At 40.3% G+C, this 26562-nt stretch overlaps 1 protein-coding gene across 2 annotated transcripts in view; it reads right to left on the bottom strand.

Annotated features, from left to right (window-relative positions):
• Positions 1-26158, bottom strand: part of SCEL (sciellin) — a 40451-nt gene extending 14293 nt beyond the window's left edge. The window contains exons 1-9 of one of the 2 annotated variants that reach the window (XM_081948946.1): positions 26050-26158; positions 16661-16730; positions 14144-14261; positions 12903-12965; positions 11386-11454; positions 7870-7938; positions 4764-4823; positions 3991-4041; positions 1522-1581 (exon numbers count right to left, since the gene is read on the bottom strand). In XM_081948946.1, the coding sequence (XP_081805072.1) occupies positions 1522-1581; positions 3991-4041; positions 4764-4823; positions 7870-7938; positions 11386-11454; positions 12903-12965; positions 14144-14261; positions 16661-16703 (533 nt within the window). In that variant the 5' untranslated portion in view covers positions 16704-16730; positions 26050-26158. The remainder of the gene's footprint in view (positions 1-1521; positions 1582-3990; positions 4042-4763; positions 4824-7869; positions 7939-11385; positions 11455-12902; positions 12966-14143; positions 14262-16660; positions 16731-26049) is intronic. The other variant, XM_081948947.1, reaches the window with a different exon arrangement.
• Between the last annotated feature and the right edge of the window lie 404 nt (positions 26159-26562).

Here is a 26562-nt window from a genome sequence, read left to right as displayed (position 1 = left end):
AACAAATGCAGCAAGAAAAGTCTTTAAATGGGGCAAAACTCACTTTACAAATTTCTCAGTTAGCAACATAAATGTTGGGCTCAATTGTGGTCGTAAGTCGAGGACTACCTGTACTGTTTTGATGGCTCGAGTGATCTATAGAATAGGGATCACAGATCAGTGGAATACAAAATGCAAGTCAGCCTTGAAAATTCAAATCATTGCTTGTTTATTGTTAAAACAAAATTAATATTGTGAATTTAATTTAAATTGTTCCCGAGTACCTTCTTCCTTCTTCTGGTGCCAAGTCCTTTATTTATGAGTAAGTTCTGAGTGATGAAGCACAAGCTATCCTAACTGGAATATTAACTGAAGAACTCTCAGCTTATTTGAGAGTTAATACAGAACAAGGGACACTTTCTTTAAAATACCCATGCGAGAATTAATTCTCACCCCTCTGAGAACTGTCTAATTACAAGCCAACCTGTAATTCTGTTTCTAGAAATATAAAGACTGGCTTTATATCTTCAGATGCATATGAATGTTAATGACCTTCTAAAACCATCTTAAATAGGATTTCAATTCAGATATGGTACTGAAACTGCATTACTCACCCAAATGGATAACCTACCAAAATAAAATGACATTCAACCCTGGAAAATGTAGCTGTTATTTCTGTTGGATTTCTGGTCGATTTTAGATGTCATCAACTATTTTGATATCATCCCACCCCTCGGCTGCAGTTTTACAGTGGTTCTACTTCTTCCTCCCAGGATGGGGATTTGTCATTCAACGCTTTATCTATACTGTTCTTCCAGGATTATAGCCTGCATCCCTGAGAAAAAGCCATCTGCAGTTTTAAAACAGACAGACAGCTGATCCTTGCGCTTCAGCTCCAAGAAAGCACTTAAGGGAGCTCTTTAATAGAGGGGTGGGGTTGTGCCTTTGAGTCAGTGTTGACACCTGGCAATTGTCCCTGCAGTTTTCTGGGTAGGATTTTTGGGAGTGGCTTGCCACTGTCTCCTTCCTTAGGATGAAGTAGGATCATTCATCCAAGTAGGTCATCCAGCTGGCTTCAAGCTTAAGATAGGAGCAGAACTCATGGTCTCCCAGTCTCTAACTTGGTACCTTAACCACTACACCTGTTTCTCCTTAAATGTTAACTCAAAAATGGGCTGGACATGGGAGGACCAGAAAAGGAAAGGTGTTATTGGAAACTGGCGTCAGAGTTTAAACTGGAGCTATAATTTTGTAATTAATTTTATAATCCGCATTTTAAATTAAGTTATCTGACTGAAATACATGCAAACACACACATGCACATTTTGTGCGCTGATCTTTGATCACAATAAAAGTTGAATACCATTTATTAGAATGGAAAAGATATTTAAGGGATATAAATAAAATAATGCAAGATTTATCCGGGGTTTTGGCAGACGGGGACTGGGATGTATAATGAAACATATTGTTTTCAACACTAGATTAGAAATGTAATACCCATTATGTGATAAAATGTGAGCCCGGTGTGGCTGCAAAACTCACCTCCTGTCACACGGCTCATATGTACAATTCACTATGATGAAGTCATCCAAATCTTTGTTTCTGTGAAGAAGAAACAATGGCCATTTATTTTTAGTATATTGTGAAATTAAACTGATATAAAGACATAGGGGGAAGGGAACATCCAATCTCTAGCAGCAGACCAAGATTTAGCTTCCTTCAAGCAAATGAAGTCTTAAAATTTTTTCTATCTTACCTTATACGATCTGCAAATTACAGTAGAAACTGGCTAAGTATTGAAGCACTCTGTATATGAGCATTTTCAAAGCATAGCCTTGCAGAGCTTGTGCTGGGCTGCATCCCCCATGTGCCCCTTCAACACCTTGCAACAGCCACCTTCAACCCAGCAGAGATCACACTATGCCAACCTCTTGTAAGCCTTCCTGCCTTCTGCAGCAACACCCCCACTTCAGAGGTGGCATTCAGCAGGTTCTGACGAGTTCTGGAGAACTGGTAGCGGAAATTTTGAGTAGTTCAGAGAACTGGTAAATACCATCTCTCACTGGCCCTGACCCCCATCTATTCTCTGCCTCCCGAGTCCCAGCTGATCGGGAGGGAATGGGGATTTTGCAGTAACCTTCCCTTGCCAGCTCACCAAGCCACGCCCACCAAGCCATGCCATGCCACACCCACCAAGCCACACCCACAGAACCGCTAGTAAAAACGTTGGAATCCCACCACTGCCCCACTTGTACCATGTATTGTGGCCTGTCGGCCGCCAGCCCCTCTGGCAGCCGAATCAGGTGAAGAGGCGGCATGGAAGTCAGGGCCACCATCAAGGCAATCTGAGAGCTCCGAGGGGGAAGGGGGAATGGAGCTGGCAGAGAGAGTGAGACAGAGGCGGAGCCTCAGCTGTCTAACAGCCCTCAGATGGAGAGTCAACAGCCTCCAGGTCTGGAAGTGGCTGATGAGGAAGAGGAGGAATAGCTGGGTCCAGTGCTTGACACGTGGCTGCGCAGAAGGCAGAGAAGAGGAGAGCAGCCGGAATCTATGGGCCAGTCCTCGGGATGGAAGAGCCATTGCTGCTGGCAAAGTGTGGCAGCCAACTATTCATTTCCCTGCCATTCAGCCACTGATAGCTTACACTTCCGAATCCTGTCTGAAAATTATCAGAATTCTTCTTGGAATCTGCAGTGCCTTCTGAGCATGTGTGTGTGTGAGTGTGTGTGTGTGTGTGTGTGTGTGTGTGTGAGTGTGTGTGAGTGTGTGTGAGTGTTTGTGTGTGTGTGTGCTGCTAGAAGAAAGTGAGTGCACCCTTCAAGGACTCCCTTTGCAAGCATGTAAAGAGAGAGAGAGACTCCTGGTGTACTGAGGCCATTTCACGAGGAAAGGGAGCGAGCATCACTTTCTGCAGGACTTAGGGACTTCATAGCCTGCTGTGAGAGCGTGGCTGCTGGAGCTCCTAATAAAGGGAAGGTTTCATTAAATGCAAAGGGCTTGGTATGTTTGGGAGCTGGGTCAGAACACCATGCTGCCATTTATGGTTCCCTGTGCAGCCTTCCCGAGTAGCTTGCCTGTCAGCTTGCTTGTGAGCCGCCTGAGACTTGCAACGTCTCACTAATTTATTACAAGCCAACAGGAAATTGCAAATCTTGCTCAATGGTAGCAAATGGGGATTGTAGGCAGCAGTGGGATTCACTTAGCTTCCCTATCAGTTCGCAAATGTGAGCGCGCTCACCTTCGCTTCACTCTCACGGCATGCTGCACCTGCGCATACGCCACCTTCTGCGCATGCACAGTTCTCATGCATTACATCAGGGTGGGTGGGCGGAGTCTGCCTCAGTCACTGCTACCGGTTCTCCCAAACAGGAGAGAACTGGCTGAATACCACCTCTGATTGTAGGGCATCGCCATTGCTAAGCAATGTAGTCATGTGTCCTTATACTTTATATCTGCATTCCTTACCAACAGAAATTCCAATCCTAACTAGGTACCACCCTTCTCCAAGGATTTCCTGAATACTCTTCTGCAGCGTCAAAAATGGTGGAAAGTAGTACAAATTAATACTAAGTACAGGTAGTCCTCAACGTACAACCACAAATGAGCCCAAAATTTCCATTGCTAAGTGAGACAGTTGTTAAGTGAATGTCGCCCCATTTTACTTACTTTCTTGTCACGGCTGTTAAGTGGATGACTGCAGTTGTTTGTTACTAACAGGCTGATTAATTGAAACCAGCTTCCCCATTTTGCTTGTCAGAAGGTCGCAGAAAGGGACCACATGACACACACACCCCGCCAGGACACTGCAACAGTCATAAGTATGAGCCAGTTGCCCAGGATCTGAATTCTGATCAAGTGAACATGGGGCTACGGCAATGGTTGTAAGTGAGAAAAATGATCGTACGTCACTTTTTTCAGCGATGTGATGCTGTAACTTTGAACAGTCACTAAATGAACTGTTGTAAGTCGAGGACTATCTGTACCTATACCAGAAAGTGAATGGAGACTTACCCCTCCTTGCTGTTATCATCTTTGACTGCAATCAGACTGTCCAAGTCGTGGCTTGTTTAAACATGAAACAAAATCAACACAAAGATTTCAAGCAGGTAGAATTATTATTGAGCTTTAATTCCCTTTTTTTTAATACATTTAACGTCTGAATTACAATCCTGCATTCTATCTGCAAGTAGCTGTTATTAGCAACACTGGTTTATTTGAATGAAAAGACAAGGTATAAATTTAACAAATAATGTGTATGAACAATATATAGCTACATAATACTTGGAAAGAAGTGGGTATGAATGTATGTTTTAAAGTTCTACAAGGAAGCATAAACAGGTAAGCATTGCGTCCTTATCAATGTTAGCTTCACATGGGTTTTTTTGGGGGGGGGAGTGACAATTATTGTATAGTGGGCTTCAATAGGCAAGAACCAGACCAGCATAGCTGCAACAGCTTTTATTGACTCAAAATGGACCCGGGGAACTGCAGGCAAATGCCTGTGATTTATACTCTAGGCCCACAGGGCCTAAACCAATCATGGAACAAGAAAAAGCCTGCCCAAATATAAATGTTCTACATCTCCCTACAAAACAGTTGGTGTCATCTAAGGGTTAGTTTCACTTTAGCATAGTTAACAGTTAAGGTCATCTAAGGGTTAGTTTCACTTCAGCACAGTTAGCACAACTGTATACATCCAATTCATAACAACAACGACTAGGAAAAATTAAAATAATACTCTTTTCAAAATACAATCTCAGTGCTGATTTCACTTGAAGACTTACCACTTCTCTTCCCATTTAGAGGTACGATTCACTTTGATAAAATCATCTAGGTCTTGGTGCCTGCAAATTTGAAACAAAAGTGAAGGCGATTTATTCTCAATATACACTGAAATTTAGCTGATAACCGAGAAGCACCAAAACTCTCTAACCGCTACCTTCTAATGGCTATGGATCTATCCTTTTAGCAATTTACAAGACAAACCCTGCCAAGCACAGTCCATCCAGGAAATCATTGAAAATGATAGTGTCCATGTTCAGAGGATGGAGGAAGCCACAAAGGGAATAGCTATCTTTGATTTAGTGGGATGCAGTGGCTCAGTGCCTAAGACACTGAGCTTGTCGATCAGAAAGTTTGGCAGTTCGGCGGTTCGAATCTCTAGTGCCGCAGAACGGAGGGAGCTCCCATTACTTGTCCCAGCTTCTGCCAACCTAGCAGTTCGAAAGCATGTAAAATTGCAAGTAGAAAAATAGGGACCACCTTTGGTGGGAAGGTAACAGCGTTCCGTGCGCATTCGGCATTTAGTCATGTTGGCCACATGACCATGGAGATGTCTTCAGACAGCGCTGGCACTTTAGCTTTGAAACTGAGATGAGCACTGCCCCCCCAGAGTTGGGAATGACTAGCACATATGTGCAAGGGGAACCTTTACCTTTTGATCTTTGATTTATTAAAGATTTGTAAAGATTCAACCAGAAAAAGTGAAGGCACTTTGTGAAAAGTGAATCAGAAATCCTCTTCCTGAGGCAACTGCTAGAATTTATTGAAAGTAAATGTCGCACCGTCGCAATATAATAGCCACATCTTTTGAACATGTCCGTGACACACACACAAAAGGGATGGAATTTGCAGTGTCAGTTTTACACTACTTCTGTATGCATCTTCCCTCTCTACAGATGGCCCTGCCCTCCTCCTCTTCCATATTCACCCTCTCACTTCAGCCGTCTGCCAGTCCTTTGGTAGATCAGATAAGGAAACAGACATTGCAAGGACTATGGGAATTCTGTGGGAATCTGCCAGACATTCCCTCTGCCTCCACTTATCCTGTACAGAATCAAGGCAGGGTTATTTTGGGTCTCCTTCTCACAATCCCTGTGTTTCTCAGGTACATGATGTTGCTTACTGTCTCCTTTATCTGTGAATGTTTCTTGTCTTCCTTACACCATCACAACATGGGCTCCTGATTCCAACACATGAAATCAACCTTTCAGAGACTAATTAGTTACAATGATAAATTATCTAAACTTCCTGCAATATTTACAAGAGTTCCATATTGGCAATTTACATGTATATATTTATATGGGCTTGTTAAACTAAGACAGGGGTATCAAACTCAAGGCCCACGGGCCGAATCCGGCCCATGGGATGCTTAGATCTGATTCGTGGGGCTACCCTGGAAACAGCGAAGGACTGGCCCGTGGAGCTCCGTTTTCACTGACAGAGTGCTTGGGCCACCACAGGCGCTCCCCTACCTCCGACATGAGTGATGTCAAGATGGCCACGCCCACCCTAGCCATGCCCAGCCCAGCCCCCAAGGTCAAACACAACCCTGATACAGCATTCAATGAAATTGAGTTTGACACCCCTGAACTAAGAACTAACTGCTGCTAAGACCATTCACTTAATTTTGTAACTAAAATGGAAGGGAATTTTTCCTGGTCAAGACACTGCATGATTAAAACTCATTAGATGTTACACAACTCATAGGTGCAAACAGCACCATCCAAGATGTTTGACTACACATTCCCCATCTGCCCTCCACTACTATTTGTAGTCACAGGAAGAATGTAATTCATGGCTCTTGGAGAAACTTCCTTTAGTGGATCAAACCAGAGGCCACACTTATTTTGCTAAGAGGAAATACACACAGATCAGGGGTAGGTTCCTGCCAATTCTAACCTCTTATATAGAAGAGGTTCCACAAATCTACAGCTGAGTTCACCCTTTTTTAAAGCCATTTTTCGCCCTCCCCAGGCTCCAGTGGCTTTATAGGAGCCTGGGGAGGGTGAAAAGATTCCCCCCCCCATGCCCTCCGGTGGCATCAAGGAAGCCTCCGGACAGTCCCTGAAGCCTTCGGAGCGCTTAAAACAACCCTCTGAGCAAACCAGAAGTGACTTCCGGTTTGCTCAGAGGGTCATTTTGAGCACTCCAAATGCGTCAGGGAAGCCTCCCGGACGGTCCCTGAAGCCTTCGGAGCACTCAAAACGACCCTCCGACTTCCGGTTTGCTCGGAGGATCGTTTTGAGTGCTCCGAAGGCTTCAGGGACTGTCCGGAGGCTTCCCTGACGCCACCGGACGGCATCCGGGGGGGCGGGGGAGGCTGTTTTCGCTCTTCCCCGGGCTCCTATAAAGCCTCTGGAGCCTGGGGAGGGTGAAAAAAGTATGTAAAAATGGGGGGGGGGGTGCCTGTAGTGCGCGCATGTGCACTGGGGGTCACGCATTGCATTATGGGTGCGGCATGCCCGCACATGACCCCCCTGCGCTCCCCCCACGTATGGCACACGAGCCAAAAAAGGTTTGCCATCACTGCCATATAGGATACCCAGTTCACCTTACTAATTGTTACACTGAGGTGGCATGTCAAGAAAATGAACTGCAATTCCTATCTTCTCGTTCTCTCCGTAGTGGCATGCAGGTAGTCCTTCAGTTGCAACAATTGAGCCCAAAATTTATGTCACTAAGTGAAACATTTGTTAAGTGAGTTTTCCCCATTTTACGACCTTTCTTGCCACAGTTCTTAAGTGAATCATTGCATTTGTCAAGTTAGTAACATGGTTGCTAAGTGCATCTGGATTCTCCGTTGACTTTGCTTGTCAGAGGGTCACAAAAGGGGATCACGTGACCCCAGGATCCTGCAATGGTCATAAATGTGTGACCCAATTGCCAAGTACCTGTTTGCAATGGTCATAAAGTGAGAAACGGTCACTAGACCATACCTACTTATTTAACAAATCAGGCTTTTTTATAATGTTAACTATTTTTGTGAGATACAACTCATAAAATTTATCCAGATCTGAGGAAGGCAAATAAGCTATAACAAAATTTAAAAGCTCAGTCTCAGAAAAGTTACAAGAAAGTTACAAATCATCCCCAGCTGATGCTACATACCTCTTATTTGTCCTGCTGTCTAAGATGGGTGAGGTGTTTACCTTATTAGTATCACTTCTGTCAGGAATCCTAAATAGCAAAGATAGTTTTCACCTTAAATATAAAGGGTACTAGCTTTTACAATGTGAAAAGTAGCTTTAAAATTAAAAGCTAGTATTTCCTTGAAAGTAAAAAGAAACCATTAGCTTTTTCATGCAGTTCCCCAGTGACCAGCACCATGTTACTTAGAATTTTTTTTTCTAATGTAGTAAAATATTATTCTATCAATTGAATTTATTATTTTTCTTGAATTAGTATTCCATGGCAGGTAAATTAAAATAGTCTACCAAGTCCTTTAACAAAGAAGCAAAGCGTCTCTGCAATTAAAGTGAACCCTTACCACTTCAAATGTTCCCTTAATCATCAAACATAATTGACTGGGAAGTTTACTGCAAACTAAAGACATAGACAACTCTCTTTAAAACACAGTCATTACACCGAACCAAAGAGGAAGTTATGTTTAACACCTATTTCTTTTAAGCCAACAAAATTACACCAAAGACAAGACATAAGCCCTTTCCTGGCACGTGTTTGCAGTTGACTTAAGCTTGGTCAGGGAATTAACCCGATTTCCTGTATTCCCATGACATTCAAACACAAACCCAGCATTGCTTACAGCTAAAATGGCTGTTGGTTTGGCTATTGGTCTCTGACTGAGTGAAGAGAATGTGGCTGGTTCTTGGACCTCTGAGCCCCAAAGCGAGGAAGGGGCACCCCAAACTGCTTTCGCCTTGTGCACAGAAAGTTGCTATTGTGTGGCCACAGCAGCCCTTGCACCGTCTGCACTGAGGTGATTGTGATGTTGGAAGAAATGTCTATCTGGGCTCAGCCCCAAGTGGGGGGAAAGACACTGGAGACATGGAGGCTGTTTGGAAAGATGGTTTTAATGGTGGACAGGCCACATGGCTTGAGGTCCTGAACAGAAAAGGTGATCACATGCTTCAAAGATGTTGAGTGAAGAAAAAGAAGGGAAAGGGGCTTGCTGAAAGTTCCTGAGCTTTTTATACCCTCTGTTCAGCCCCAGTCTCTGTTTCCTGTTCCTGTGTAAGAAATATATTCTGATTTGTTGTCAGACTCTCAGGAGTGGGTGGGTGGTCTTAACTAATGATATAGGTTGTGTGTCTTTTGAGTCCCAAGCTTGGTTGAGTTCCCAGATGCCATGTGGTGGAGTTTCTGTTGCAGATGCGTCTGCTGAAGGAGGTATATCTTTGTTATGTAGAATAGACTGGGTCAGGCCTTTTAATGGCCCAGTGGCAAAGGTGGGGGGAGCTGTTAAGATTGAGCCTGTTTCCTGCCTAAAACATGTTTCTCTGGCTCTTCATGGACAAAGGTGGGGCAGGAGGGAATGAGTTTCTGCCTCCCTTTAGGGGGAAATATTCTGCCCTTTTAATATTTCCTAAAATATTTCATTTTCTAGGAGAGGGGTGGATGCTATCATCCTACAGTGAGAAGCCTTACACCTGCGAAGGCAATCTGAAGATGGGCACATTGGGTGTCCTCTAGCATCACTTGTAGAAAATGAAGAACAACAACTCAGAAGAGGCAACATTTATGTCTATGACCTGTTGGGAGCCACTTATCACCACAACTATGGCATGGCTATGTATATTGGAAGGAATACAGAGAATACCTCCTTATTGTCAGTCTCTACAAACAACAATACACAGGAAGTAGTTTTCAAACTAGGTGATCTAAAATTAGTGAATATCTAAAAACCACCTCTGACATCAAGGCCGCAGCATGTCTTGAACATCAAGCCACATTAAACAATCTACATGGGCAATTTCAATAGCCATCACATTAATTGGCCATTCTACTGATGACAACAATGAACAATTGTCCAATTGGGGAGTAGCAAAGTCCAACTGATTTTCAACGCTAAAGATAAGGGCATGTTTAAATCAGTGGAATGGAACTGATCCAGACTTGTGCTTTGGCCAAACTTGCAGCCAGTTCCTATAAACCACTAAGTAATGGATATATTCCCGCACAGCCAATACCATCGTATTTTGCTAGAAGTTGGAATCCATATTCCCCTAATTCGCTCTACCCTTAGATCCAGAAGGAACTTTCAAAAAGCCAACTGGCCCAAATTTGCCCAAAATCTCGATAAAAATAGATATAGCGGATTCCACCAAGTAGTCAGCAGTATCATAGATTTGTGAAGGCAATAATCACCTTGGTGAAAAGACATATACTTCAAGGATTTAGAAGAGAGTACATCCCAGGATGGAATGAAGAAACTGAAGGTTCTACCACATCTTCCTACAAAGCAGTGATTTGGAGTTCCCCAATGATCTTTTACACAACTTGGGTCCAGTGTGATGTAAGAAGTGGGAACAATACACAGAATCACTAAATTTCAGCAAACTCAGTAGGAAAGCTTGGAGGCTACTAAGGAAATTGGACACAGGTAGAAAACTTGCACAACATACACTCAGTGTAAGTCCTGACCAAATAGCCTCTTGAATTGTATCTCTCTCCAAAGTTCCAAAGGTGAAAGGACACTCCTTTCTCATCAAGAAAGCACTTTCAGCTTTTTGGCAGTCAGGCTGAATACTTTCTGAGTACTCTTGTCCCTCCTCTTTAAAGGAAATTGACACTGTCATTGATAATCTAGAATATGATAAAGCACCAGGCTTTAATGGCATTCATTTAGATGTCCTGATAAATTCCCGGAAGTACACATGGGATTGGATTGTTAAATTTCTCTCTGATATAGAGACTAAACTCATTTGGACCATACCAAATAGATAAATTCTTTTGACAATCATTTTTCCATTAAGTAATCGAAGCAAGTTAGCATTTTTCTATATTAAACTGGACTTGATTTTAACAACTGTTTCTTTGATACATTACACATTCTGGTTTTTTTTTAAGGTATCCTAAACTCGAAAACTGCATCGCAATACTTAAGAAAGTGCAAAATACAGGAGACAGCTAAACTGTAGCCCAAGCTCTAGTCTGAGAAATATAGAACTGATAATTTTATAGCATAATTTTGAGTCAATTAATTTCTTCAGACAACCTGAGATGAGAATCTTCAACCTGTAGGAGCTGAAACAGATTGTTACAGATTGTTTATATTCTACCTATCTTTCAAGTCGCTTTGAGGATTGTGAATCTTCACAACAACAACATTCAAAATTATCTTAGACTAATTCAAGGGTGTCAGATCTGTGATGCAAATCAAGACAACTACCTTATAAAGTAGGAGCAGAGAATTAAAGCCTGTTTCATAAAATATATTGGCTTAAGTCACTTTTGAGTATGCACCTGTATTGAATTGAATTGCAAATGAGCTTAAAATTTAGCAGCGAGATTTAATTCAAATATAAAACTATGTTACATCATAGTCATAAAATATAATTGAAATACTTAAATTAATAAAGCTTTTTAAAGAAGAAATTTGCTTTCATTCAGATTGCATAATACTATACAAAAGCAAAACAAAACAAGTGTACATTAATTTTTTACCTGTCTAAAGTAGTATCAGATCTGTATCGATTAAGAATAGCTTTCTCATCATCCTCCACTTCCATGTTCCTATTATTAAGAAAGGAAGATAGTTCATGATAGTTAATAATTAATAATTAGTTATCCTCTCACAGATGTATGGCAAATACCAGCTGTTTAGCCTATATAAAATTATCTTTGGAACTATGGAATAAACTAAAGTATCACAGCATCTCTGCTAATAAAATTAATAAAATAATATTTAAAATAATATTTTATTAAATAATATACATTTAATATTATAAAATTATCTTCACAATTAAGTATGCTATAAATAAGAAAAGTGTAATAAGCTTATTTATGTCTAAATTGTATCAATTTCAATTAATCTATGTTGCATCCAAGACATAGCAACAAATTCTCCCTGAGGTTTCAGCATTCTCAAATTTGTTATTTGCAACATTATTGCAGACTGTCGCTATTACAAATGACAGGAAATGCTTGAATCCAATTATACAAAATTAGGAACATAGAAAATAGGGAAGTGATGGCAAAAAACAGATCTAATGGCCCATCGAGTTTGTCCTTTGAGTTTGTTTGTTGTTTTCTTTTTAATTAATTTATGATTTTTATATCTTATTAAATTTTATTTTATTTTTGTTGCACGATGGACATGTATTTAGCCCAAGCATGCTTAAACCATATAGTGTTTATCCTTAAGATAAATAAAATCACTTCTTTCCATAATTTGATATCTTGTATGTGAAAACAAAACTAAGATAAAATCATTTTCTGTTATGGTTACCATATTTGAGCTGAAAAAGTTATTTTCTGAATGGCCAGAAAAGGAAACAAGGAATTTGTATTTCCTGATCTGTCTTCTATTGGTCATCCAAAGATTTGCAGCCTAGAAATGGCAACCATAATATAGTCATGTCGGTCACATGATCACCGAGATGTCTTCGGATAGCGCTGGCTCTTCAGCTTTAAAATAGAGATGAGCACCGCTCCCTAGAGTCGGGAACGACTAGCACATATGTGCAAGGGGAACCTTTACCTTATTAACACCAGCAATATCAGATCTCAATTTAATGAATAAATTGTTCAAGAGACAGGAAGTAGTACTTTTTTCTGTCCTACAAAACTCATAATAAAAGGAGATTCCACTTTTATTACAAATTCAATGCTAATTATTTCCTCTTAAAACTCTTCTTAAGAGATTAGTGGAATCAATTTTTTAAAATTATATAGTGCAATTGTTATCAATTAAACTACTCATAGGGCTGACTATCAAAATGTCTCATATCATGTTTTAATTGGTAGAACAGACTTCATGATTACTTTAAACAATGAAGAAATTACTACATTACAATCAAGTAACAGAAAATGCCAGTGTCTGAATTAAACCAAAGGCCTGACTTTGCTCAATTAATAGATTAGGTTCTTATCACAGTACATTATTAACAGTACAATGAATTGCAACATTGCAGATGAAATGGGCATAAGGAAAGAATATATACATTAAAATGATATTGTACCTGTGCAAGTTCTCTTGTGATTTATACTGATTAAGAACCACTCTGCCATAGTTTTCATTGGTGCTGCAATAAACAAAAATTAGATATCACCCTTAAATATAGGACAGACAGTCCTTGACTTACAACCACAATTGGACTGGAAAATTCATTGTTCACTGGTGTGATTGTTCAGTGAGGCCTCACGTGGCTGCACCTGATTTTATAACCATGATCGTTAAGTGAGACATCACTTGATCACGATTTTTTAAAACTTCCCTGCTGGTTTTCCCGTAGAGTTTGCTTATTGGAAACTGGGTGGAATGATTGCAAATGACAATCATGTGACCTCGGGACACCGCCACTGTCAAAATTACATGCTGGTTTCCAATGCTTGAATCGCAATCATATGATTGATCACGGGGATGATGTGGCAGTTCTAAGTCACTCAATATAGTCTTAACTTTGCATGGTTGCTAGATGAATGTTCATAAGTTAAGGAATATCTGTAAATTGAACTATGCATCACAGCAAAAGTTTAGGAAACTGGGTTTTTTAAAGCTGTAAGTTTCAATGACGCTTTCAACTCTGAGTAACGCAATATGCTTTAGTTACTTTAAAGTGGACCACAGTAAGAGGAGAAAATGGAAAGCATCCAATCCAAGTTCACCGCAATTCAACTCTGTCCAAATAAACTCTGGATCTTCATGACGTCCAAAGGAAACTAACACTTTAAATCCAGAACTGAGTAATTTGTGATTCTAGAGTGATATATGATTTTCAATCTCTTAGGTTGCTTTCAAACTAATCTCATGCGTCCTTTCCAAAGAAGCACTTCAAACTTTTAGTAAAAGTAACCAATCCTTTTCTTGACAACCTATTACATCAAGAAGTAAGAAAGGGAAAATCCCAAATGCTTATACTGTTAGACTCATATACTACACTACTAGACTTTTTGAATGTTGAATTAGACCTACAGTTTAGTCTCTCACCATTGATTATTTTAGCTTTAATCAGTGGTGGGATCCACTTACCATCCCTATCAGTTTGCAAATGTGAGCGCATGCACAGAAGGTCACACATTACGTTGGGGTGGGTAGGCAGAGCCTCCCACAGCTACCGCTAACGGTTCGCCCGAACAGGAGAGAACTGGCTGAATACCACCTCTGGCTTTAATACCTTTGATTAATCATTTAGAATTAGGTAATAGATCCTTTCATGCCATGTGACCCTATTGCCAAAAAGCCAGTGGGTACTTTCCTTACCCTTCCTCTTCAGGCCTTTTCTTTATCCAGCTATTATCTTGCAAAAGGGTTCTTCGCTTGTTGACCTCATTAATAACTTGCTGTCTGCTCTTCATCGCAAGGGAAGCATTCTTGGTATCTGTAAATATATCAGCAGTATATTAGACAGTACATAGTACAATGTAATTAAATCTTTTTGGAATACCACAGACTTTAGTTGCCCCAGGAGTCATTCCTCCAATCTCTGAGTTGGCAGAAAACTGTGCCAATTTAAGTTTGGATGCCTCAACTGCCAAGCTTAATTCTGTCTCAGGAATGATGTTGGTACAGGTTTTTAAAAAAGATTTAAAGTTTATTGTTTTTATATGTTGTGAATTCTTCTAGTATTCTGACTCTACTGAACATTGTCTGCTGGTGGGAAAAACATCAATTGCGGGATGGGGAGAGAATGGGTTGGATTAAAAGGGAGTTTGGGATGGGGGGGGGCTTAACCATCTTTCAAGTTGCCAAATGACATGTGGTTACATCTGGATAGAATGCCAAGCCTCTATCCATAACTTATACTTTCTTCCAGAATTGTTTTTAGCTTCCTGGTCTAACGTACCACGCTAGCTACCCATCCAACTATTAACTTAAAATATTTGTTTAGCTTTGCTGCTTAGCTTCCAAATCTAGAAAAAGTCAACCTGAGGTCATTAGTCTTCAATGTATTTGTTCCTTCATTGTTTTTCTTCTCAAACTCTTACAAAGTGCAACATTTCTGCATATCTATCTAAAAGTAAACCATTCTGACGTTATCTATTATTAAACTTACATGCTGTTAAGTACTGAAGTTCCCTGCCATTCACTTACATTGCTGTTTCCTGATTGGCTAAGACGCGAGCAGCCTGCTGGCGGGAGAATCTAGCTACCCGATTGGCTAAGCGCCTGACAGCTCTAGTATAAAAGAGCTGTCAGCTGTCATTTGCTCCGCTGTTTGCCGGTTCGAGGTTTGCCTTACATTTGAGCTGTTTGTCACTGCTAATAAAGGTTGTGTTAGCTTCAACCTGCCTTGCCTCAGTCCCTGTCTGCCTCGTTCTCCGTACAGAACACGTGCCACCAATCTCACTCTGAAAGGTGACCGATTTGATAGAACAAAGTTTCAAATTAGCTTGTGCAAGAATGTAGCCAGATACATTATTTGAAATGTGTCCAAGATACATTTTGGCAGCTATATACACTTCTGCCATTGTAAAGAACACAGAATTACTGAATTGAATTGAAATGCCTATAATTTGCAATTCAAGCATTGTATCTGCTGATCTTCTTGACTTTATTTGCTGCTTCATTATTTCCAGTGCTTCCTTGATCTTCCTTGTTTCTAAGTGACATTTCTGATCAGGTCTTCTTTGGTCTTTTTTTTAATCTCTAGCTTCTTTTCTTTCATCTGTTCTAGCCTGCTTGCATCTCATCTCACTTTGCTGGTCCCGATCTTCTATTTTGATGATGCGTTGCTTGGCTTTTTTTCCCCTTCTTTGTCGATTTTGCATCCCAGGTATTCAGTTAGATCTGGAACTGCTATACATTACTTGGTTTGTATCTAGCGGTGAAGTGGTGCTTTTATTTCTTATTACAGTATTTGCATCTTTTAATGCTATTTGTGTTAACTATTTCTTTGGAACTAGCTTCAATATAGGCAACCTTATTCTGTTGTTTTCTGCTGTTCTAGATACTCAGTATTCTTTATTTCAAATCTTCTTTAATTGAAGAACTTTGTTCTTTCTGAGGAAGAGATGAGAGTGCCTGGCTTCAAAATGAAAACAATGCAATAGCTTTGCTGGTTTCCTCTACTGCCAACATTTCTATTCTTCGTTTGGTTTTTTGGTTTTTTTTGTAGGCAATTTTGATTATGGTTCATTGCAGAGTCAGCCAGGTGTTCAGAATGGATTTGGCATTTTTTGTTCACCTATTGAGTTTTTCCCAAGAACCTGGGATAGGCAGATGTGCGTGTTTGATGATGCTAAAAGTATCATCACTGGATGTAAGCTGTTCCTAGCAAAACTGCTTTTTGTAACAGCAGAAAAATAACAGAATATGGTTGCCTAACTGATGGTGAATTGGTCAATGCCAATAGTATTCAAGTTGTTATTAACATTATTATTAATTAATTGTCAATATTATTATTAACAATTAACATTATCAACACTAACAATTTTTTAAAAGGCTTCCTCCCTGGTTAAAATATTTAGGCTTGACCACTGTCTTGTTTGCACCAATGCAAGCAAAGCTTCAGGTAATTTTCTGAGTTTAAAATCAAGCTGCTAGTTAACCACAGTGTTTAACAGCTGCTAAACACATTGCTAAAATAACTTTTACAGCTTAAAAGTGGTGAAAGAAGTTGAATCAATGCCTTTGCATTTGTTTTATTCTTAATATGGGAAAGCACCAATCTGCCCTACGCACATGCAGACTCGTTGCAAGGCATTTCAGTTCTTCATATTTCCTTTTTTGTGATCAATCAGTGCAATTGAAACAAAACTGAAAGAGGGATTATGTTACCATTTTTGTTATGCTGTGGTTTTCCTACAGTGAATGTTGACATTTTATTCAGGGCTATATCCAGTTTGTCCTAAAATAATGTAAAAACACAAAACAGAAGTGATCAAAAATCAGAACATGGCATCAGAATACATCCTTTTCCTGTACTACCCACATGCAAAAACTTTGCTGGATCAGATGAAACACAAACTGGTTTCTTTTCCCATAGTGGCCAACCAGTTATATTTAATCAGGATATGAACCCAATAATTTCCTTTAATGCTCTTGCAGCTAGTGCTAGTTGAATTTTGCCTCCAAGCCTGGAAAGAGCATAGCCAAAATGACTTACATCTGGAGTTCTGGTCCCAACTGTAGTCATTTAGTTGAGGACTGCTTTTATTCTGTGATAGTGTCCCAAGGCCTGCAACATGCCTATAATTTTAGAAGTGCCCACTCAAATATGAAAACCTTAACTGCCCTGGAGATAAACTTAAATTAAATCAACAAAAAGTATCATAATTTAAAATAAAGCCCATCTCTTATGGATTCAATGTCAATTTATCTCCATGGGAGAGTGTACAAAACAGAGAGAACTGTCCATGAAAAATATAACAAGCTCCAAAGGATCAACTGCTTGCAAGATTATTCTATTTTAAGTTCACGCAAGGAAAATGCCATTAGTAGGCTTCCCCCCCAAATTTCTGCTTATGCCACTTTCATCTGGATTATGTTGAGAAACACCTTTTCCTTCCCATTTTCACTGGTGGGACATAAAAACATTGTCTGACTCAGTGGTGGGATTCAGCCAGTTCGCACCTATTCGGGGAGAACCGGTTGTTAACTTTCTAAGCAGTTCTGAGAATTGGTTGTTGGAAGAAATCTCATTTTGTTTTTTTCCACTTTACAGGGCTAATCCTGTAAGGAAGGCAGGAAGGAAACATTCTGGTATTGTTTCTAGCCTAATCTTTATTGCCCTGCTTACAGAAACTGCTTCTCCCGCTAACCCTTATTACACTGTAACCGCTAAGGCAAAGCGCCCATCGATGTGAGTGATGTTGAGTTGGCCACGCTCACCCAGTCACATGACCACCAGTCACGCCTACCCACCTGGTCATTAGGGCAGAAAACTAGTTGTTAAATTATTTGTATCCCACCACTGGTAAATGTACTACCTGCAAATGTTTGGAATGTGTCTTAGACATTCAAATTAAAAATCAGACATTAATTTCTACACTTTTGATTTTAAAAGCCTCAAATAAGCCTATGAATATTTATCTGCACTTCCTGCAGGCATGTCCCAAGCCAATTTGTTTGTTCCAACTCTAGTCATAGAAGAAAAAGTCAATATCAGGTAGAAATGAAACACTACTCTCTCAGCAGCTGAGAGAAGAATCACCAGTAAACCAACAGCTACAACATTCAACAATGTTCAAGGAGATTCCAGCAGGATCCCTGAAATATTAATGGCCCATGATGGTGCAGTAGTTAAAATGCAGTATTGCAGTCTAATTCTACTGACTGCCAACTGCCAGCAGTTCAACAGATGGGGTCTCACTGGCTCAAGGTTGACTCAGCCTTCTATTCTTCGGAGGTCAGTAAAATGAGGACCCAGATTGTTGGAGGCAATAGGCTGACTCTGTAAACTGCTTAAAGAAGGCTGTAAAGCACTGTGAAGCAGTATATAAGTCTAAGTGCTATTGCTATTAAAAATATTTTGGCACCTTTTCATTTTAAGTGTGAAAATGATTGGGAGGCACAATCTGAAAAAGTTGGTGTTGCTGTGCTGACTTCAAACATGTTTATATACAACTTAGAACTTAAGCTCTCTGATCATAGAATAAACAAACATATTTTTCCTTTCCATTTATATATTATTACAAAACCATTCATTCATGTAGTTTTATCAGAAGAACAGGGGACTTGGAACCTTTATTTCTAAGTGCAATTGCTCAAGGCTTATAGAGTATAATGTAAGAAAATGTGAAAAGAAAAAAATTGATATAACATGCCAAGCATTCTGCCAACGCAGGGCATTTCCTTAGAACCACAGTACTTACAAGCTTTTGAAGTTTGGATGTTATTGTCTCAAAGCCTTTCCTCACTGCTGAACTGCAGAAAACAATGTGGGTAAGAACTTTGCTGTCCCCCATGGCTGTTCCTTCCCCTACCTTGATCATTTCCCTTCCCAGGGCCTAAACTTTCTGGCAAAATAACAGCTGGCAACCTTTTTGGGACTCCCCTTGAACAGCGCTAAGGAGAAAACTGCCCTTTGTATGAGATCAACAAATAATGCAAATAAGCCATAAAATTACAAATTACAAATTCTGAACTCAATGTCAAACTGCAAATAAAATATTAGAAGCATACTTGGCTATTTATTACTTTTGTTATTATCTCAGGTTATTTTTTTAAAATCCACATGAGTTTACTTTTTGGTTTTTATAAGCATATCCTGTTTGCACAGAGAAATATTACTAGGGTATGATAATTAATACAGTACAGGAATAATACTTGGAGATGAGATGGAAGGAAGGAATGTAAAGGATGTAAAAGTTATTATATGAGGGGGGGGGAGGACGAAGGCAGTTAAAAGTCATAGAATCAAAGCATTATGTCAAAAAGGTAATATAGACATTCCTTGAGTAATCAATCTTTGTTTAGTAAGCAAATAACTAAAATAATAAACTTACAGTTTATCTACATTTTGTTCTCAGTTTCCTCGTGTTGTAACAACGGTTACTTGAAAATAATTATAAATGAAAATTTTGTTTTGAGACTTGATATTAACTAAATAAATATTAACTAATTAACTAAAAACTGATGTTTTGAGACTTGATATTAATTAAAGCGTTCTAACTGCTCTAATTGACCTTGCAGTGTCTGGATTTCATCTATAGCAGGGATGTCAAACTCAATTTCATTGAGGGCCACAATTTGTAAATAAATTTGACCTCGGGGGGCGGGGGGGCATGGACAGGGTGGAAGTGGACAGCTCAGCATCACTTCTGTTGGGGGCACCTGTGGTGGCCTGAGTGCTCTGCCAGTGAAAACGGGCTCCAAGCGCCGTTTTCGTCTGCGACAGCCTCCTGCAACACTCTGCCAGTGAAAACGGAGCTCGGGAGGGCTGCGCATGGCCCTTGCAAGCTCCATTTTCTGCTGCAACGGCCTCCTGCAACCCTCTGCCAGTGAAAACGGAGCTCGGGAGGGCTGCGCATGGCCCCTGCAAGCTCCATTTTCTGCTGCAACGGCCTCCTGCAACCCTCTGCCAGTGAAAACGGAGCTCGGGAGGGCTGCGCATGGCCCCTGCAAGCTCCATTTTCTGCTGCAACGGCCTCCTGCAACCCTCTGCCAGTGAAAACGGAGCTCGGGAGGGCTGCGCATGGCCCTTGCAAGTTCCATTTTCTGCTGCAACGGCCTCCTGCAACCCTCTGCCAGTGAAAACGGAGCTCGGGAGGGCTGCGCATGGCCCTTGCAAGCTCCATTTTCTGCTGCAACGGCCTCCTGCAACCCTCTGCCAGTGAAAACGGAGCTCGGGAGGGCTGCGCATGGCCCCTGCAAGCTCCATTTTTGCTGGCAGAAGCACCATGGGCCGGTCCTTCGCAGTTTCAGGCCAGATCTATACACCTCGCAGGCCGAATCCTTAAGTTTGACACTCCTGATCTATAATATGACAAGAGGAAGAAAGAAAGGACCTACCACTTGGAAAAGGTGGCAAGGTGACAGGAAGAGGAAAGAGCCCTTCAACTCCTATTTCACTGCAGATACTTGAGATTTTGACTTGTAAGTCCATTTCTTCACCAAATACTACAACACTAGACAATGATAAGAACAAAATCCCTGTTCTCTGAAGCCAACCTGAACTTTAATTAAATTTTAATGAAAAGGAATTAATTAATTAATTAATTAAAAGGAAAATATCTATTTTATTTTACATGTTTTATCTATTACGGCATATATTTTGTAAAATATATGAACCATAAGTGATATAGTCTAGTCAGGCATGCAACTAGTTAAGTTAAAGAAGGAAGACAGAGGCATTGATATGGAGATTGTCTAGGGGGCTCCAGCCTTCAACTGTTTAGCCTCCGTGATAAATACTACAAGCCAGCCTTCAAATGACCCCCAAGCAAGTTCAAAAGAAGAAAATGCTGGCCTAGAAACCAGGAGACTGTGAGTCCCATATTAGGCATAAAAGTGGTCTTACAATACAATACAATACAATACAATAGTAGAGTTGGAAGGGACCTTGGAGGTCTTCTAGTCCAACCCCCTGCCTAGGCAGGAAACCCAATACCGTTTCAGACAAATGGCTATCCAACATCTTCTTAAAGACTTCCAGTGTTGGGGCATTCACAACTTCTGGAGGCAAGCTGTTCCACTGATTAATTGTTCTAACTGTCAGGAAATTTCTCCTCAGTTCTAAGTTGCTTCTCTCCTTGATTAGTTTCCAGTCATTGCTTCTTGTTCTACCCTCAGGTGCCTTGGAGAATAGTTTGACTCCCTCTTCTTTGTGGCAACCCCTGAGATATTGGAACACTGCTGTCCTGTCTCCCCTAGTCCTTCTTTCTCTTAAGCTAAACATACCCAGTTCCTGCAACCGTTCTTCATATGTTTTAGTCTCCAGTCCCCTAATCATCTTTGTTGCTCTTCTCTGCACTCTTTCTACATCTTTTTTACATCGTGGCGACCATAACTGAATGCAGTCTTGATAGCTTTGGACAGGTCTCTCTTTCTCAGATTAAACCCCTTACATTATTGCTGTCATAGAGAAAATAGGAGGAGGAAGGAGTATTAAAGGTGGGATAAAAGCTAAGAAATAAATACATAAATGTAAGGCAGAAAAACTGGATTCTTGTGCGTTAATTTGGATAGAGCAAGTCAGTTGTAATAGCGCTGCTTATGGTCCATTAAAAGAGGAAGCAATCTGTCATTTTTTTAAAGAGAGAAACAGCTGTGCACTCTTGGCAACAGATGACTGAGTATAATTGCTTCTTTAAAAATATCAGTTCACAGAGTCATAGGAGGAGGAACAAGTCCAACAACCTCCAGGATTCACTACATATCCAAGTAGAGTAAACGATCCAGTCTATATTTGAAAAGGTCTGACAAAGGATTTCCTTCGGAGGAATTCATAGTCCATAGTCCACATGAATGCTGGACAGGTTTGTTTTTGGGTTATTGAATATGACAAATCAGGTAATTCTCGACTTACGTCCAAAATTTCTGTTGTTAAGTGAGACATTTATTAAGTGAGTTTTGTCCCATTTTACAATTTTCTTAGTAACTGAATTTTGATCACCTGATCATAGAAACGCTGCAAAGGTTGTAACGATGAAAAACGATATAAGTCACATTTGTCAGTACCGCTGTAATTTCAAATAGCCACTAAACAAACTGTTATAAGTCAAGGACTACATGTATCCCTTTTCTGACAGCCACATTACAGTTAAACGATTTTGTAGAGTTGCACAGTTTTAGCTTCCCCTCTTATAATATATAGTCCTGAAAGACTCCAAATTACTTTCCATACACTTTCAACATTTTACGGAGCCCTCATTGTGTGTATAGCATTACCCTGAAGCTTTTTTATTCACTATGGAAACCAGAACTTAATAGTTGAAGGTTTATGATCAGGCCAAAATCTGTATATGTCAGAGTAGTCACCTTGAACAATCTTATAGGATGGAAAAATCTTAATTATCTGGCAATTATGTAAAGTATCAGCCAACAATATTACAAATATTTATCTATTGAGACTCTTGGATAATATTCAACATCAGGAGGTATAAATGAAATGAATGTGTTTTGCAATATTGTATAGTTTTCAATCACCTTGACATTTCAGTCACATTTCAGTAATAAAATAAGCCAGAGAATATAGGGCTAAGCAAAGGTTCAGATATTGTCCAAGTTTGCCTGAGCTGTTTGAGTTATGCATAGGTAGTTCTAAAACTCAAACAGGGGGGGAAAGATGACCCAAGTAACTACAGGGCTGTTTCATGTCAAAGCCAAACAAACTCTAGAACAGATTACTAAACAGTCAGGATTGGGTTTTAGAAGAGAAGATGGTAAAGCATGAACTGGACTATACTGTATTAAATACGGTAGATACAGGACTGATTTAAGAATTGTACTCAATGAACGTATGTCAGCGACTTTTTGTCAAGCAGAATGGAGGTGTTGACGCTCTCATTCCAAGCCCTGCAAAGTTCAATTTATTTATAAATGATTTGGAAGAGAGGTTAGAAAAATAAATATATTCACATTGAGGATGACAGAAGGATTGTGTGGATATCATTCCTATCTGTGACGCACGAGTACTCCCTCTACTGAGTCAATGATAACTATTGTCACTCAATGCATTCTAAAGTTTACTAATAAAATTAAAATGACACAAAGGTTATTACACTTGGCTTGATAATTAAAGGTTGTGGTTTAAAACCCGGGGGAGTTTTTTAATGACTATTTTTCTTTCCCTGGGCTACAAACTTTGAGACTTTTTTTCTCAGTTCAGCAATTTATGTTTCATAACTTCTCCTGTCAGCTCTGCTATCTTGCGCTAAGCTTGCTGGCATCATGCCATAAATGCAGGGGAGCAAAGCAATTTTGGGGAAGACGTGCAGGAGGGAAGGAGGAGGAGGCAAGGGGGGGGAGGGAATGGTACGGAGAGGAACCAGAAATGTTAAACCAGATTGATCCAGCTGCCCAAGGATGCCTGGTCTGGGAAAGAATGTGAAAATGTTTCAAGACGCACTAACCTCTCAAAGCAGTTCCCAAAACATCATAGTGGGGTGCTGTTAGACCCTGAGGATCTGACCAAGGGGGGAGTGCCATGGAAGGAAAAAACTTGTAACTTGTGTGCGGGAATATTCAGTTCTAGCCTTGCTTTGGCTGCATCCAGTAATCTTTAGTAAAAGAGCCTATCACTTCAATCAAATGGAGTTGAGAGTCTTTCTTTTCTAGGGATTAGAGGTGGGTTGCTCCCAGTTCATCCCAGTTCAGCCAAACCAGTAGTGGAATTTAGGCCTGGGTTGCAGAACCGGCAGCGGCCCAGGCCTGCCATGCCCCAGAACCGGTTACCAAGGGACTGCCGCCATTTTGGTTTTTAGTGACTGCGTATGTGCAGTTTACTGTAAATTGTTCAGCGCATGCGTGAAAAACAATTTACATTGAACAGTGTGCACGCGTTGCGGGCGGCTTGCAAACCGGTAGTAAAACTGGCAGCAACTCACCGCTGCTAGGCACCTAGCTGAGGTAGACCTGACATCTCCTATTCTTCAGTTTCTACATTAATGACATGGCAAAATGGTTAAATGAACTAAATCATCACACCCCTCACACGCACAAATAGGGGATCAAAGCATTACCCTGTTGCTCTACATAGACAATGCAGTAATCCTCTCCAGGACACTTGCTGATCTTAAAAGAGCTCTGTGAGCCCTTATCCAGTATTGTCATAATGACAAACTGGACATAAACTGCCAGTCACTTGAGATAAAAGTGATTGCCTCTGCATTTCTGTCCTCATACAATACCTTGAAATATAAAGTTTAAGTTTGAAAATATGTAGCAAAATTGTGATTATATTAATAAACCATTATATTATGTGGCAAGTATGACTTTGGTACTATACAGTACTATAAAACATGCAGGTGCTCATTTTGGTAATCAAAAAGAACTAAACTAGAAATGGATCAAAATGCAGTTGTCAAAAGCAAGATTTTTAAACCATGTAGGAGCTTTGATGTCATGGCTTTTGTACCTTGTGTTAAAACTTTCACACAGCAGACAGTGCAGTGGTGGGTTGCAGGCGGTACGCCCCGGTACGGGTGTAACGGTGGCCTGCCCAGAGCACCAGGTGCCGTTCCAGTACGGTGCTCTGGAGGGCCCACCCACCCACTCGAGTTCCTTACCTGTATTTAAGTTCTTCAGCGCTTCCACGCACATGCATGGAGCACACAGCACTTGCGCAATGCTCCGCCAAGCACCTAGAGCATTGCGGAGGCTCACAGAGGCATCGCAAGAGGTAAGGATGCATGCATGCACTGCCCGCATGTGAGCGCATGCTGCACACATTCATGTGGTGGACACTGGGCCCCGTTGCACTGTACCGATTGCAACAGGATCCAGAACCCACCACTGAGACAGTGGTACATAAAATCAAGGTAAGTGAAGACAATAAGTTACCTGCAACTGATCACTTTTTAACCTATAAACATTTTCCCCCTACCCTCATGCTGGTGTCATTTCTATCCTAGGTCATATCTTAGGCAAAAACCTGCCCTATTATGTTCTATACTTCAGAGCACCAGTCAGCCATAAAAACACAGTGGAGAGTAAGAGTCCAGACAATTTCTAACTATCTTGACAGCAAGGGCTGGAAACCACAACTTTAATTCATCTGGAGAAGCTATACATGGAGAAATCTAAGACTGTATTTAAGACAATATAAATTTTGCAAGATTTAAATATCTCCTTTGAGCGTTAACCAAAATCAGTTTTCAATATTATCATCTCCCCAGTTGTCTCATAACTTTGAGACAACTCATTCACTTTCTATATTATTAACTGGTGTACATCTCTGTTTACACTTAGAAATTATATTCTCTATGTCGGTAACCATTTTAAATCCAATCATAAAACAAGATTACATATGCAGAAGAATGCTACTTGAATGCTACTTGAACACGAAACTAGAATAAAAATCCCTTGTCTACTCAGTACAAAGCAAGCTGCAGGAACAGGTTTTTCAGGATTTGGGTGGAGATGAAGATTCAGTCTTGAAAGAATTAAAATAGTAACTAGCTATGGGATGAGATAGTTTCTCTGTACAATTTTTGATATGTGTGAGTTTTCTGTTAACACTTTAATTGTTCTTTTTTTAAAATGAAAACGTTTACACCCTCAAACTTAATTCTTTATTATAGTGAGAAAACAAACTATGTTTCTAAATAGTGTATTATTCTCTTGCAAACTAAAGCAGAATAAATAGTGAATACTTCCTTTAAATCATTCTTTTGCCTGTAAACCCTTACTTTTTCAATATCTAATACTTTGCCTGCGAAAGACAGATAGTAGTGTAGTTTTGCTATTATGCCATAGAGAGGATATAACTTGTGTACAATTATACTCCCATGATTAGATCTCCCTGGTGAGATTTTAAGATTAAAAAAACCATCTTCTAAGCAACTCTTTTGATAAGCAGAAACAAAGTACGAAGGATCACAGCGCAAAACGTCTTAGGTTTCCAGAGGTTTTAAAGGCATCATATTTGGTCATCCTGCCTGAGCTTCCGAGGTGGTAAATCAAATCCAAATAGAGAGAAGGAAAGTTCATCAATTGCCCTTCTAAATATCATAAACGGAACTCTTTTGAAAAGATCTCATGCCGATCTATAAATATCTGCTTACCTCTTTATGCAACCAGAGTCCAAATCCAGATTCCCCAGAAACACAGTTGTGCAGTTCAGCTTACAAAAAAGGAGTGTTGTCTGCACCCGACGGTCTTCACAGCTTTGTGGCTTCTTCAGTAGGGATGAGTCACACTGGGAGGAGGGGGAAGGTGTGGAAAAGGGAGGGCACGTTTTTTACAGTATAAATACACTATAGTAACTTGAAGTTGTTTATTATTGTTTTACATTGATACTTGCTTCATTTCCAAAATGGAACGTGCGTATCTGTGTGGTAGAATTCTACCATAAGATAAAGAATGCGTTCGTGTATATCTATATCAGGGGTCGGCAACCTGTGGCTCTGGAGCCATATGTGGCTCTTTCATCCTTCTGCTGCGGCTCCCTTTCGCTGGCCGGCTCCATAATTGATAGGGCTTTCGGTTAGGACGGGTAGAAGACAAAGGATGCCGTGCTAGGAGGAGACTCTATGGTGGGGGAAACTGGACTTCTAGTTGGCTCCAGAATTGAATGG

The sequence above is a fragment of the Natrix helvetica genome (genome assembly GCF_964273705.1).
Source record: "Natrix helvetica genome assembly, chromosome: 3".
Taxonomy (NCBI): Eukaryota; Metazoa; Chordata; class Lepidosauria; order Squamata; family Natricidae; genus Natrix; species Natrix helvetica.
This window is presented reverse-complemented; position numbering and strand designations above follow the sequence as displayed.